The sequence below is a fragment of the Antechinus flavipes genome, chromosome 5 (assembly GCF_016432865.1).
Source record: "Antechinus flavipes isolate AdamAnt ecotype Samford, QLD, Australia chromosome 5, AdamAnt_v2, whole genome shotgun sequence".
NCBI classification, from domain to species: domain Eukaryota; kingdom Metazoa; phylum Chordata; class Mammalia; order Dasyuromorphia; family Dasyuridae; genus Antechinus; species Antechinus flavipes.
This window is the reverse complement of record NC_067402.1, coordinates 5139826-5153126: the sequence shown is the minus strand read 5'-3', so window position 1 is coordinate 5153126 and position 13301 is coordinate 5139826. Positions and strand designations below refer to the sequence as shown.

The 13301-nt window shown below is 45.3% G+C and overlaps 1 protein-coding gene across 1 annotated transcript in view; it reads left to right on the top strand.

The window, feature by feature from the left end:
- VWDE (von Willebrand factor D and EGF domains) overlaps positions 1–13301 on the top strand; it is a 32855-nt gene that overhangs the window by 2672 nt on the left and 16882 nt on the right. The window contains exons 5-14 of the mRNA XM_052001706.1: positions 964–1097; positions 2164–2437; positions 3678–3767; positions 4108–4243; positions 6291–6508; positions 7581–7654; positions 9225–9495; positions 11062–11270; positions 11500–12422; positions 12956–13092. Of these exons, the coding sequence (XP_051857666.1) occupies positions 964–1097; positions 2164–2437; positions 3678–3767; positions 4108–4243; positions 6291–6508; positions 7581–7654; positions 9225–9495; positions 11062–11270; positions 11500–12422; positions 12956–13092 (2466 nt within the window). The remainder of the gene's footprint in view (positions 1–963; positions 1098–2163; positions 2438–3677; positions 3768–4107; positions 4244–6290; positions 6509–7580; positions 7655–9224; positions 9496–11061; positions 11271–11499; positions 12423–12955; positions 13093–13301) is intronic.

The window sequence follows — 13301 nt, the reverse complement described above, 5'->3', positions numbered from 1 at the left end:
CTGTGTGGAATGGAAAGCTCTGAGCTGAAAAACAAAAGCGGCTCCTATTGAAATGTGTTTAAGGGAAGCGATTACATTAGAAAGGGAGAATCTTTTAGGTTGTGTCTTATTTTCCTTCTTTTCTGGAATTTGGGATGTAAATTTCTGTATTTCCTGCATTTTTTTTTCTTATTATGGTCAGGCTTCTGAAAGCACAGAAATACTTGTATCGCAGTGTTACAATACTGTGGACTAGCTTAGCTTGCTTTGCTTTGCTTTGTAAAAAGTACTTACTTTTTATTTTGAATTCAGATACCAGAGTGCAAATGCCCATTTTTACATACAGGAGAACAGAAAAGAGGATGGTTCACATGAAAATATAAGTACCTGAAGCTCACTTGTCCTTTTCAAATATAAAGTTCCACCTGTTAACTTTCAAATCTGTTCTGCTTGCTTCTTCACCTTCTTTTTGTTCATTTCTCTCCATTTTCAAGAGGATGTCTCAGTGACTGATCTTCATTCCCTCCGTCTCTCCTTCCCTCCTTCTCTTTCCTTCTTTCCCTCCCTCTCCTTCTTTCCTTCTTTTCCCTCTCTTTCTTTCTCTCGCTCCTCTTCTCTTCCCTTTTCTCCCTTCCCCCTTCCCTTTCTTATCCTTCCCTCCCCTTTCCTCCTCTCCCTCTTCCTCATTCTCCTTTAACCTCCCTCCTTACTCCATTGGAGGTGACACACACACACACACACACACACACAGGCACAGACTGAGATGTGATGTGTCTGACCCAGGACACAGAATCCCTGTCTGGAATCACCTGGACTCACTGGAGTTTCCTCCCTCTGGGTTGACTTTATCACAGTCCCTGGCACGTGGTGGGTGTTGAACAAATACTTATTGACCGACAAGGGATGAGCTGAGGGAGCCTTAAGGGACTCTTGTCTCACTTTTTCAACGCTCCTTTAGTAGACTGAATGAAAACATCCTTTCAGCTGCTTCCGCCCCGCGTGGCCAGCCCCGGCCTGAGGAAGCAGAAGTCGGCAGTGTCTGTGAAGGTGTGGACGGCAGCCCAAGCTTCCGTCTTGGGCTCGGCCACCTTGACCCTTGGCGGTCGATTTGCAGGAAGGTCTGCGGCTCGGGCTCGGTGCCCCAAGCCTGGCCCAGAATGCCCGTACTTAGGGATGTCTCAGATCTCCCAGACGCACGTTTTCTTTGGAGCACACGGGCACGAATCGGTTTTTCCCAATGTTTCACAAATCCATATGTTTACAACCACCTCTCAATAAGGCCCCCGTTCCTTTTCTTACATAAAACAAAACGTGAGGCTCCTAGAAACCTCCCAGCTCTGGATTCACTTCTAAATTTGAAACTGTAAAATCCTGCTTCAATTTCCTGGAGGTAATGAGAGTGCACACTCCTGTGACCCTGCCACAAAAGACGAGGCCCCGCTGTTTCTTAGCATTTCATTAAAAACTGGCCCCGCTCTTTGAAAGAGCAGTTCTTGTCACCGAGCATCCTGGTGAAATAGTGCGTCGTGGGCTTGTTCGTTAGGAGACTGTTCCCTTGGTGAGCTGTGGAACTGTCATGGTTCACAACTAGGGAGGTTTTATGACTGAGCCATCCTTTGGAACAATATCATTGCTCCAGAAGACAGAAGTCACTTTAATGCTCAGTGGCTGAACTTCTCGTGAATGGAAACAATCAATGTGCATTGCTGGTAGTTAACCGCGCTACCGGGGTGCATTGCTATTGCACTGGCGTTTGAGAGGAAATCCGTCAAAAAAGAACATTTTCCATCTTGTTGAGGACTAGAAAATGATCATGGCTTCTTTGAATTTTCTGCAGGTCTTCCGTGTCCATGAATCAGGCCGGGCACTTGTTTCCTAGGATACTCGAGATGTAGGACAATGTTTTTTATTCCCATGTTTTAATTGCATGGAGATAATGTTACTCAGAAAAAGTCATGTAATTGAGTTAGATCTTGCAGCAGAGTCTTCTCCCCCGCCCTATTTCTTTTTCTTTTCTTGTTTTTGTTTGTTTGTTTGGTTGGCTTTTGCTTGTTTTGTTTGTTTTTTGTTTTTGTTTTTTGTTTGTTTTTTTGCTGAGGCAGTTGGGGTTAAGCGACTTGCCCAGGGTCACACAGGGTCACACAGCCCAGAAGTGGCGGTCCTAATTTATTGAAAGAACCAAAGAAATATCGAGATGTTTCTCCTACTAGGTCCTCCTGCTGTCCCATCACCGCCCTCCCCTCCAGGAGCCCTAAAGGTTGAGCTCAAGTGGATTGCAACCAAGATCTTTCTCCAGTGCACCTTTGAGGGGTCCCCCACAAACAGCTCCCTGGGATTTGTCATTACTTGGTCCAGACTTTCATCAGAAGGATTCAGAGAGGAACTGAAGGAGGAGATCACGGTCGAAGAGTCTTCGCTCTTAGAACTTGATGGCATAAACCTTAGACTTGGAGACAGGGTAGGTTCAAAGACTGGGCTTGTTCTAAATGTAATTTCTTATGTTATTCAAAAGATGGGTCCTTGTCCCCATCACAGAGAGCATCTGTAGTGGATGTCATCATTTTGGCATCCACAACATTTCTGGTCATAAATATCTGTCAATATATACAATAGTCAGTATCCACAAAATCCACCTAAAGGTCTTCATGAATCCTTATGTATTTCAAACAGATGGTATCACGTCTAATTTTCACACCTTTACTTGAGATGCATTTTATCATGCATTTGCTGACTTCTTCCTCTGGGGCCGCTTCCTACTGGAAGGGAGACTCCGGGTTGTCAAACTGTGCTCTTGGAGAACAAGCTCTGGTGCTGGGAAGTCTTCATTTAGGGGCTCAGATTGACAAGTATTTTTGTCATTCAGTTGGGAAACACTTATCTGCTTGGTCAGAAAAGATTCGACTGAAGGGAAACAATAACTCTCAAATATTGTCTTCTAAGGAACCAGTGGGTTGGATGGGCATTAAAAAAAAATTAAGTATGGTTGTTCATTTTAAGCAAACAAATCTCATTGTTATTTCATGACCACAAAAGTCAAGATTTTTAAGGGGGAAATCCAAGAATGTTCATGACCCTTTTCTTCTCTCAAATAGAGAACATTCTAAATCCTGGAAGTCTAGATCATCTCATTCCTGAAGAGCCTTTATATCCATGAGAGCTTAAAAAGTAATCTTATGTGTTAACTAAAATACATTTTATTTTTGAAGTTTTACTTAATCCCAGAGTCTGGCCAATAAGGGAAACTTTCTTTTTTTCTGTAGCAATTGGGGTTAAGTGACTTGCCCAGAGTCACAAAGCTAGGAAGTGTTAAGTGTCTGAGATTTGAACTCGGGTCCTCCTGACTTCAGGGCCGGTCTCTGGGCTGACTGCGTCACCTAGCTGCCCCAATAATGAAGTATTTCTGAAAGTTTCCCTTATGAAATCCTGAAATGTACATTATGTTGTTCTTTTAATTCTTTTGTGCTTTTCCTGGAAACTTCTTTGCATTTCCATGAGCAAAGGATTCCTGTCCCTCGGTGGCTGTCAGAATCTACCCACGGTGTACAAGTGGACTATGAGCTTTTATTTTCCCATCTCTTTTCATGGAATACACCCAAAGATAAATTTGGTCCTGGGACAGTCCTGTGATCATTCTAGAAAGCCCAGTGTCCTGGTAGTCCTCCAGGATTTTGTTGCTGAGACAATAACTTTTCCTGCAGATTTTCTGTGGCGTGTCTGCCTTTTTCCGGGAGAAACCCGATATACAAAGTGTTGTCATCGAGAGTAAAGAGTTCTTTGCCGGCATTAAGGTACGCGGAGGGTAGAAATCTGGGAGTTGTCAGGAGTGGATGAGGAGGACCAGGTGGGGAAGGAAAGGGAGAGTGGGAAGTTGGAAGCTTCTGTGAGCTTCTCATAAGGGTGCTGCCTTGGGCATCGGGAAACCCGAGTTCAGATTCTGGCATTTGGGTCACCGAGCCTTCAGCTCACCCGCTTCACACTGTTTCTTCCTCTGTTAATGGAGTAAATAGGGAAAATATTTGGGGCTCCTGTGGGGAAAGAGTCAGTCACAAGGTAGTAATTGAGTAATGGCTCTGCAGCAGGCACCCTACATCTTAGATTTCCATCATTCCCATTTTCTTCCCACCTCAGCTCCAGCCAGAGGTGAGCACTATCTCGGAGGACGGGCAGGAGCACCAGCTGAGGTTGGAGAGCACAGTTCCCATTCTTTGTCCTGAACCCGGCCAAGGATGCAAAATCTCCCTGACGTTGAAAACCATTGACCAGGGTAAGACACGTTTCATTGGAGGCTGGGTCACAACGTCCACTTGTGACGTGTTTCCAATAGCCAGAAGTGGACAGTGGTCACAAAACTAAGTGAACTCAAAGGAATCTTCGCCCCAAATGATGGGGTTCCATTGTGTGACCTCTGAGGCATTCTGGAGCAATACTGGCATGCTTCTACCACCCTTTGGGGTAGCTCAGCTTCTGTATTTGCAGAAATTTGGACTTTTCTGTACCAGGTGACTTTGAAACCTTTGGTAAAAAGGGCACTGGGGGTTCAATCTGGGGATTATATGCCAAGGGCTGGAAGCTGTTTTCTCAGAAGACCCATTTAGGTGATTTTTTTTTGTTAAACAATTTTAAGGACTTTTATAATCCAATAGAGACTAAAATGACCAGAATTCAAATGAACAAAATTTGTAATAATACTCTAAACATAAACAACTTTTAGAACCATAAGAGTATAAAAATACAATGGTTTAGGTGATGATTCTTGTAGACTGATAGATTCCAACTCCATGTGCATGGGTTTTTCTGTAAAGCTAGAGCCTCCCATTCTACCCACTCCCATGGGGGCTAGCAGGCTAAGAGCACTTCCTGAAGCTCCCTGTGCTCCCCCACACTGCAGCCATTGAAGGTCAAGGCCCCCTCCTAATATTGCTCAAAGTGCTCTCTGTTCTCTTTGAACCTAAAATCTCAAAGTGTATTTTTTTTTTTATGGAAAAGGAATTTTATCTAGAAGAAAGCACATCTGCAGTTTTAGACATTCACCTCTGGACTTGGCACAAGGGGGTTGGCAGTGAAACTTCGGCTGGGGGGAAGCGGTTGCTGCCCAGTCATTTCTGCTGGTCTGGGGAAGCCCCCCGCCAAGCCAGACTTAGGCAGCCTCTATCATTTCATGGTTCTCATCTAATTTGGAAACAAAGGGAAAACCATAGCTCCATTTTTGTCTAATGGGCTCCCCAGGAAGAGAGTAGAGTATGTTTTTTAAAAGCAAAAATGCCCACCAGCCACGAGTGCAAAGTCCTAGTCACAGGTTGGACAGTTCCCATGTACCGAACAATTCTGGCTCGATGGGACATCCAGAGCACCTCACCCTCATAGACACTTCAGTGGTACAGTGGATAAAATGGCGGACACGGAGTCGGCAAGTCCCAGGTTCAAAACCTGTCTCAGGTGTTTTCCTGGCTGTGTGAAGTTGGAAAAAATCACTTAATCTTTGCCAGCCTTGGTTTCCTCATCTGTAAAATGGGAATAACGATAGCATGTACCTCACAAGGTCATGAGGATCAAAGATCAAAGTACATTAAGCAAACGTTCAGGTGTTCTAAATACGTTAGGTGTAGACATAGGGCAATGGTAGAAGCGGGCAGGGGAGGCGCCTTGCCTCTGTCTTCCCTTCATTTTCTCTTAGTCCCTACCTCCAGCCATGGGCTTAGCCAGGGAATTTGTCTTCACCTCCAGCACACAATTACAAGCAGATTGTAGCCAAATGAATGGACAGTGGATGAACTTCCCAAGTTATTCTGATATTGTCTCAGAGCAGATGAGATTTGGGACTTTTCTGAATGTTCTTTTGTTGCCAGAATCTCCAGAAAGGTTGAGAAAATAAAGTGTCTTGCTGAATATTTTTTATTCCCCACTATAGAATTTTACCCAGGTGGATGGAGAGTTGGAATGCATTAGATCATGACTTAGATAGAAAAAGACTGTTAAAGATGGAGCTGAAGATAAATTCTGAAACATTTTGGAGGTATCAATTTGTCCAAACATTTCCCTTCCTGATATACTCGGTGGGGAAGTTGAGGAAGGTCTGCTGACAATAACCATGAGCAGTCAAGACAAGGAGGCCATTTCTTTAGACGGATCAATTCCAAGGGAACTCCTTGAACAAGCTTTGTGGAATAAGGTGACCTTCTGGAAAGAACAGAGACGCTTTTCTGCCCCAGATCTGGCCATTGGTCGGGGGCGCTGACCAAGGTGTTGATCACAGAATTCTTTGCCACATGCACATGCCTCTTACCTCTCTTTTTCCGTCCCCACCATAACAGGTATTGAACAACAAGGTTTCAATTTGGCTCTTTCTCGTTGTCAAGTGGACCTTCCTGAGACGACATCCTGTGAGAACGGAACCTGTAGCCGGGCGGTCATTTATTTCACAGCCATAATAGATTTTTCACGGGATGGGGACAGAATTTCTGAGATTGCGGTGGAACCCATCGTCAGTGAGAACTTCCTGTGGAGCAGCTACATCCCTGAAAGCATACAGGTGGACATGCAGCCAAGACATCTCTAGAGACACTTGTCCTTCTCATAAAACAAACACACATACAAATGGGGAGAAGGGGGGACAGGGGAAAACCACCACCCATTAGGCAAACCTTGCACCTGGCACTTATACAGGACATGTGGGACCCTAGTCTGAGCCTGCCTGTTATTCCACACAGAAGTCTGGGTCCCAGAGAAGGACCATCGCCAACATAAGGTGACACTCAGGGTCTCTCAGGATCTAGAGGAAATACACTTCCCCAGCCACGGCTCTAGATTTCAATATATTTGCATATGGTGACTCACAATATCTCCTTTAAGTTCTTAAATATAGCCATTACTTAACAATAAGGGGAAAGAAATAATTGATGATAAAATCACAGATACTCATAAATTGAAGTAAACTGCCCTTGTTTTAATATATTTACAGACTTCATCTTAGAATTGGTTGTCAAATTCTCATTTTTGGTCTATAAATAGGCAATTTAAATTTGATCCCAACCATTCTAGTTACCATATCTATAGTATATAATAATAACAATGATTTCAATTACTTATATACTGTTAATATGTTAAATAGTATATATTACATGTAATCATAATTTAATAGTAATAACTATTGTATTTAGGAGTCTAAGGTTTCTGAAGCACTTTATATAGGTCATATGCATATAGATACATGTCTTAGGGTGGGACATGACATAACCTGTCATAGTCAGAAGGGACAGAACTTGCTTGTCCCATAACTCTTAATCAGATTTGACCCTGAAACATTTTTTTCAATCATAAGAGTTTCTTTTAAAACCCTGAGCAGGGTTGATTCAGCTACGAAATGGAAGAGATAGCACATCATAGATGCATAAATGTGTACGCATTTAATATGGTTTGTGATTTCCAGTTGAGAAAAGCTGCTTTATTTTCAAATTATTTTCTGTGGTATTTTAGAAGAGATGTGAACAATAAGAGTAATAATTCAAACAGAAAATCAATTTTGTGGAGGGTATTGGATGCTTTAGTTTCTCATAAGACAATGAGCAATGACACAATTCGCTCTAAATGTTTTTGCTTTCCAGATCAAAGTAAAGGATCTTCCCACAGCCAGTTGCTATTCGTTTACTGATCCTCACATAATTACACTGGATGGAAGGTAATCTCTTATTTGTTTATTTTTGGTGTATGTGGTGGAGCAGGCTGAGTTGTAAAGCTGAGGGGGGCAGCAGAATTGTTTAGTGATTTCATGTGTGGATCCCCTCCCCATCTCTATAAATCACCAAAAAACTCAGCAGTCAGTGGGGACATATTTAAGGCCACACTAATTTCTTATAGTAGTTGGATCCTTTTAGTTTTCATTTTTTTCCTCTAAAATCTTTATTTGCATTGTCATGAAGCAATGATGAGGTCTGTTTCCCCCAAATGAGAATTCCCACATAAAATTTCACTTACCAGAAAACAATTCTCACTGTGCTGTTGGCCTCCTGCCAGCAGGCCACAAGGAACCAAATGAATGTAATCTCCTGTGCTTTGTACCAGAGGAACGCTATCTACTAGATGTCTCCGGGTTATTGGAATTTTATGCAAGGGTGGGTGATGGGATTGCTTAATGTTCAGAGAACAAAATAGGAAACCCAGCTCCTTCGGTATTTGGGCAGAACTTTAGAAATCACAGTGCTGCCATGGAGGGATTTCTTCACAAAAAAGAGTAGTTATTTGCCTTTGCAAAGTGAAAGTGAAACTCCATGGGAAGGAAAATGGCTCTAGATTTGAAGCCTGAAGGGCTGGGCTCGAACCCAGCCCTGTGGCATCTTGGGCAGGTTCCTTTCATTTCACCTGGGAATGAGGAGTCTGCCCTAGATGATCCCAGGGACCTTTGTACTTCTATGCTCCATCTTTGCTTGAACATTTTCAGCTCTCACTTGTCCCAGAGAATGACTGGGGATCCTCAGCCAGGGCTGGGATAGCACAGCAGGCAGGGCACAAGTGCCAGGGATACCACCGCTTAGTCCACTCTACAGTTGGCAGCTATAACATGGCCGAATTTCATTGACTGTTAAAGATTTAAAGTGACTAAAATGATCCTACCTGGGTACCTGGATGCGGGACAACTCCAGAAGGAGGGCTATTCCAAGCATTCAAAAGTGTAAAACATGTCTGGAAATGGTACCATACATAGGGATGCTGTTTAATTACCAAAAGCCATTTTTTCCTTACTGTGGTAGTTGTGTATGTGTGTGTGCTCTGTGGATATGTGTCTGGACAGGGGAAGATTCTAACAATGCAATGATGTTTTCAGATAGATTTATACAGGAGAGAGTGACTGATTATTTGATATTTATAACCTAGTTTGTGTGTGTGTCTGTGTAGGGAAAATTCTAAATGCAATTACATTTTCAGATAAATTTCTACAGCACAGAGTGACTGATTATTTGATACTTACAAGTCAACAAGCATTTATTAAGCACCTAGGATATGCCATTTGATGAGGATACAAAAAGAAGCAAAAGACAGTTCCTTCCCTCAACATTTTAATGATTATATTACTAATACAAGAATTTGAGTAGAAAGTAGAGATCATGACAACTTCCTAATGTTTTAGAAAGAGAAACCAAGACCTAGGGAGGTTAAATAATAACAGATTTTCCTCAATCTGAGTAACACCTCCATCAATACTTGAAGATACAATTGTCTTCAGCCTAAATCTTTCTCTTCTTTCATGAAAGACATTATGAGCACTTCAAGACTGGAACTTTTGTGCTCTACAAGAGCGTGTCCCGAGACTTTGAGGTCCACGTTCGCCAGTGGGACTGTGGAAGCCTTCACTACCCAGTGGCTTGTAACTGTGGCTTTGTGGCCAAAGAAGGCGGCGATGTGGTTGCGCTGGACATGTGCAGCGGCCAGCTCCATGAGTCACAGCCCTATCTGTCTGTGAAGAGCAGAGACCCCGCCAGCAACCTCAAGATTAAGGAGTCTTACTTAGGAAGAAAAGTCACGGTATGTAGCAGAGGGATTTATTGCGAGGATCTTCTCAAACGACATCCTCATTGTTTGGTATAATCGGTGATTTCATACCCAAAGTGTTTTCTGACTTTAAGATAACATACATCAAAAATTGTTCTATTGGTCTTCAGTCCAATATCAAGGACAAAATTAATTCTGTTCTTCAAGAAGCATTACTTCGATTTCCTACAGATATTTGTATGCTGGTAAAACTTGAAATAAAAAAAAAAATCAACAACTGCTGTGTTTCAAGTAAAAGAAAGTGCTTCTTGCTAGTGAGGATAGAAAAATGTTGAAATTATAATCTCATAACTACTATGTAACAGATCAGAATGATATGAGCAGAAGGTTAATTGGTAAATATCCTTCAATTAGCATTCAGAAATATTTTAATTATGGTATAATATTGACCCAACATCAGAGGCTTTGATGGGACCAAAGTTCCTTCAAAGAAATTCAACATTTACCTATTAGTTCCTACAATGTGTGAGGCCCTAAAAATTATACAAAGGAAAAGTAGAAATTATTCTTGCCTGCAAAGAGCTTCCAATCTGTAGAGACTGCCATCCATTATGCTCCTACAATTCTTTCCCATGTTATTCCATTAATCTAGCGAAGACAGTTCACCTGACACACTAGAAGCCTTTCTCTGGCTTTTAAAACCTATTTCCTAGAAGCCATGCCCTCATGTATACAAGGCCCTTTCTGATCCCTCTAGCGGAGATGCTGTCCCCAGATTTATTTTGTACATATATCCATATCTGCCTGATATTTCCTCCTATAAAATGAAAATTCCTTAAAGGTAGAGATTGACTCATTTTGGCTTTTTATCTGTTGGGTCAGTTCAGTGCCTGACACACAATAGGTGTCTAATAAATGCTTATTGGTTGGTACCAGTGCAATCTGGTTGCCCATTTCTTCCCGTTCACTCTTTCCATAGGACCGATGGTCTCCTCCTCCAATCCTGCATGTGCATGCAGAGTCTTTTCTCCCCCTTTTCGTTCACAAATCATTGCTAATTTGCAGCAGCCATCTTACATGCTTCCCATACATCTTCTCTCCCTTGCCCACTGTTCACTTACAATTGTGAGTCATACTGTCCCTTGATTCACAATATTATCTAATAGCATCAGGAAATTATTAGTGTGAAATGTGCTTTCCCAGCCAGATAGGGAGAGTTATCTTACAGAACGCTATCATTTTAATAAGGATCGATAATTAAGGAGGCAACCGGGGAGCAGTGGAAACAGGGACGGGGTTGGAGATCAGAGCTCGGATCTGAGTCTTGATTCGGCCATTTAAGCACCAGGTCTTCTTCTTGGCTCCGTCCTACAGGATGAAAACAAGAGGCTTGGACTAGGATGGTCGTCTACCTCTAAGCCTGGGATCTATGCGCTTTCTTTTTAAATGACACCAAATATGAAAGGGCCTCATTGCTAAATATGGAGTCAAAAGCAAACCCAGACTCCCAAGGGTCACCATTTATCCATCCGCGTGTGTTCCGGGTGATCATCTTCCCACACTTCTCAAACTTGTCTGCTTCCGCTCCTTTGGGTCCAGGTCTTCTTTTCTTCCGGAGCCTTTGTTCGCGCCGATCTCAGTGACTGGGGCATGAGCTTGACGGTCCAGTCTCCCGGCTCGGACTACGGGAGTACCCGGGGGCTCTGTGGCACCTTTGATGGAGACCCGGAGAATGATTTCCATGACAGACGGGGCTCCCCCTTCAAGGAGCGCCCCGATCCCTATCTTGCTTTTATCCGTGAGTGGAGGTAAGGCCAGTTGCCCTTTTTTCTCCCCCATTGACTTGTGTCAGTGAGAATTTGAATAGAACCAAGCTTTGCACCTCGTGAGTGTCAATCAACGCTTCCTTCTTAGCTTTCAAAGCTCCGACATACTGCGTCGCCCGTCTCTGCACCCCCTGTTGTTCTGCGGGTGACCCATCAATAAACAAAGAGTTTTCGTTTTATCCTGTCATCTTGTATTTCTCTCCTCTGAAAGGCTCTCCCCGGGAAGGAGTATGTTCGATCAACTCCCGCTTCCTTCGAAATCTCCTGGAAAAATCTCCTACTGCAGCTGTGCGGGAGCCGAGGCCGGGTCGCGGTGGGTCAGTGCTCCGGCCAGTCCCTTCCAGTCGGAGAGCGCTTCGGGCTGCAGGGACGCCGAGCGCGTCCGACGTCCTTCCTTGATACCAGAACTGGACGTTGCGATGGATGCCGTCGGCGCTGACGGGCCGAGCAGAAGCTTCCGGAGGCGTTCGTTGAAAGAAGAAAAACATCCAGGTCCCTTTTTTCCAAGCCAAGAAAAATATGCTCATCTCACAAGAGGGGAATCGGAAGGGGCCCTTGGCCAGAAGAACGGCAGAGGGAAGCCGGCTCCTCCCCGAGAAAGGCCGTCCGTCCGCAGCAGGCAGAAGAGAGAGCGTCTGCGGGAACATCTCCCCGCCTTTTCTTTCCCCGATCTCAACCCCGCCGACCTGGAAGGCCTAAGCTACTTTTTCCCCGAGGACCACGCTACGGACGCCCAGCGAGAGCTTGCGCCCTCGTGGCCCACGCCGTCGGGGCTGACGGAGGCGCGGGCGGGCGAGGTCTGCCGGCAGAGGCTGGCTAACTCCAGCATCGGGAGGATCTGCGCGGGTTTTCTGGGCGAGAGGATGGCCAGCGCGCTGGCGATGTGCGTGAAGGACGCGCTCCTGAAAGACGACCTGGGCTGGGCGGACGCGGGGCTGGCGCTCCTGGAGAACGAGTGTGAGAGGAGGGTCTTGGAGGAGGGAGCGCACAGCCCGGAAGGCGACGGCCGGGCCTCTGAGGACGTCCTCCTGGCGCTGAGGTGTCCGGGTTTGTGCAGCGGCCGCGGACAGTGCATGGAGTGGGGCTGTGCTTGCTCCCAAGGCTTTAGTTCTTTCGACTGCAGCGTCTGGTCTGGTAAGTGAACGAGCCGGGGAATGTGTGCGGCTTTTGTCCTTTGGCGCCTTGAGGCGCATGTGTATGTGTGTGAATGCAGTCTTGCACATGTATGTGTGTGCATTTACCTGTATGTGTTACGTGTGCCACCGGCATCTGGCACGATGGCCGGCGTTGGTCAGGACGTGGCTGATGGTCGCTCAAGCTGTCGGACAGCCCGGTGCCAGCCCTCCCTACGGTTCGCCGGGGGTCATTGTTCTCCCTCAGCCTCTTGGCTCCGGGCTCTCTCTGCCTGGGAAGGAAGAACACGAAGAGGAGGCTCCCCGGCAGCTACAAAGAACGAAGACGTGCCCGGGGAGGGCGCAGCCCTGGCGGTGCCCTTCGGAGCCCCCTCGGGGGATGCTGTACGATTCTCACCATTTAGCGGATTTCAATGACAAGATCGGCCCCTGGCTTCAATAAAGAATCCACATTGTTTCAATCAAGCCACTTTCCCCTCGAGAGTACAGATTTTTAACCTTTCCAGTCGTGCTTAACATACTTCTTCCCCCAAGACCAGGCCCCGGAAATCACGGAGCTAGAGAACGCTGGCTTGTGTGACATCCAGCTCGGCGGCTGCTCGGCGGTGAGACTTTTTGGCCGCGGATTCAGGGAGTCCCGAACCCCTAAATGTGAAATGACCCCGCAGCAGGTAGGCCGATGACCTCTGGTACAGAGATCTGGAGAAGTGGCGAGGATCTCCTCTTCTCAACTCACCCTTTCTTCCCTCGGCTGCTAGTGTCCTCCCTCCCCTAGTACATCCTGTGTCTCCCAGTCAAATGCCAGCCTGTGTCCTCGGCACTTAACCCAGCACTTGATAAATGCCGATTGACTGGAAGAGGCGAATCTGGGCTCTCATGG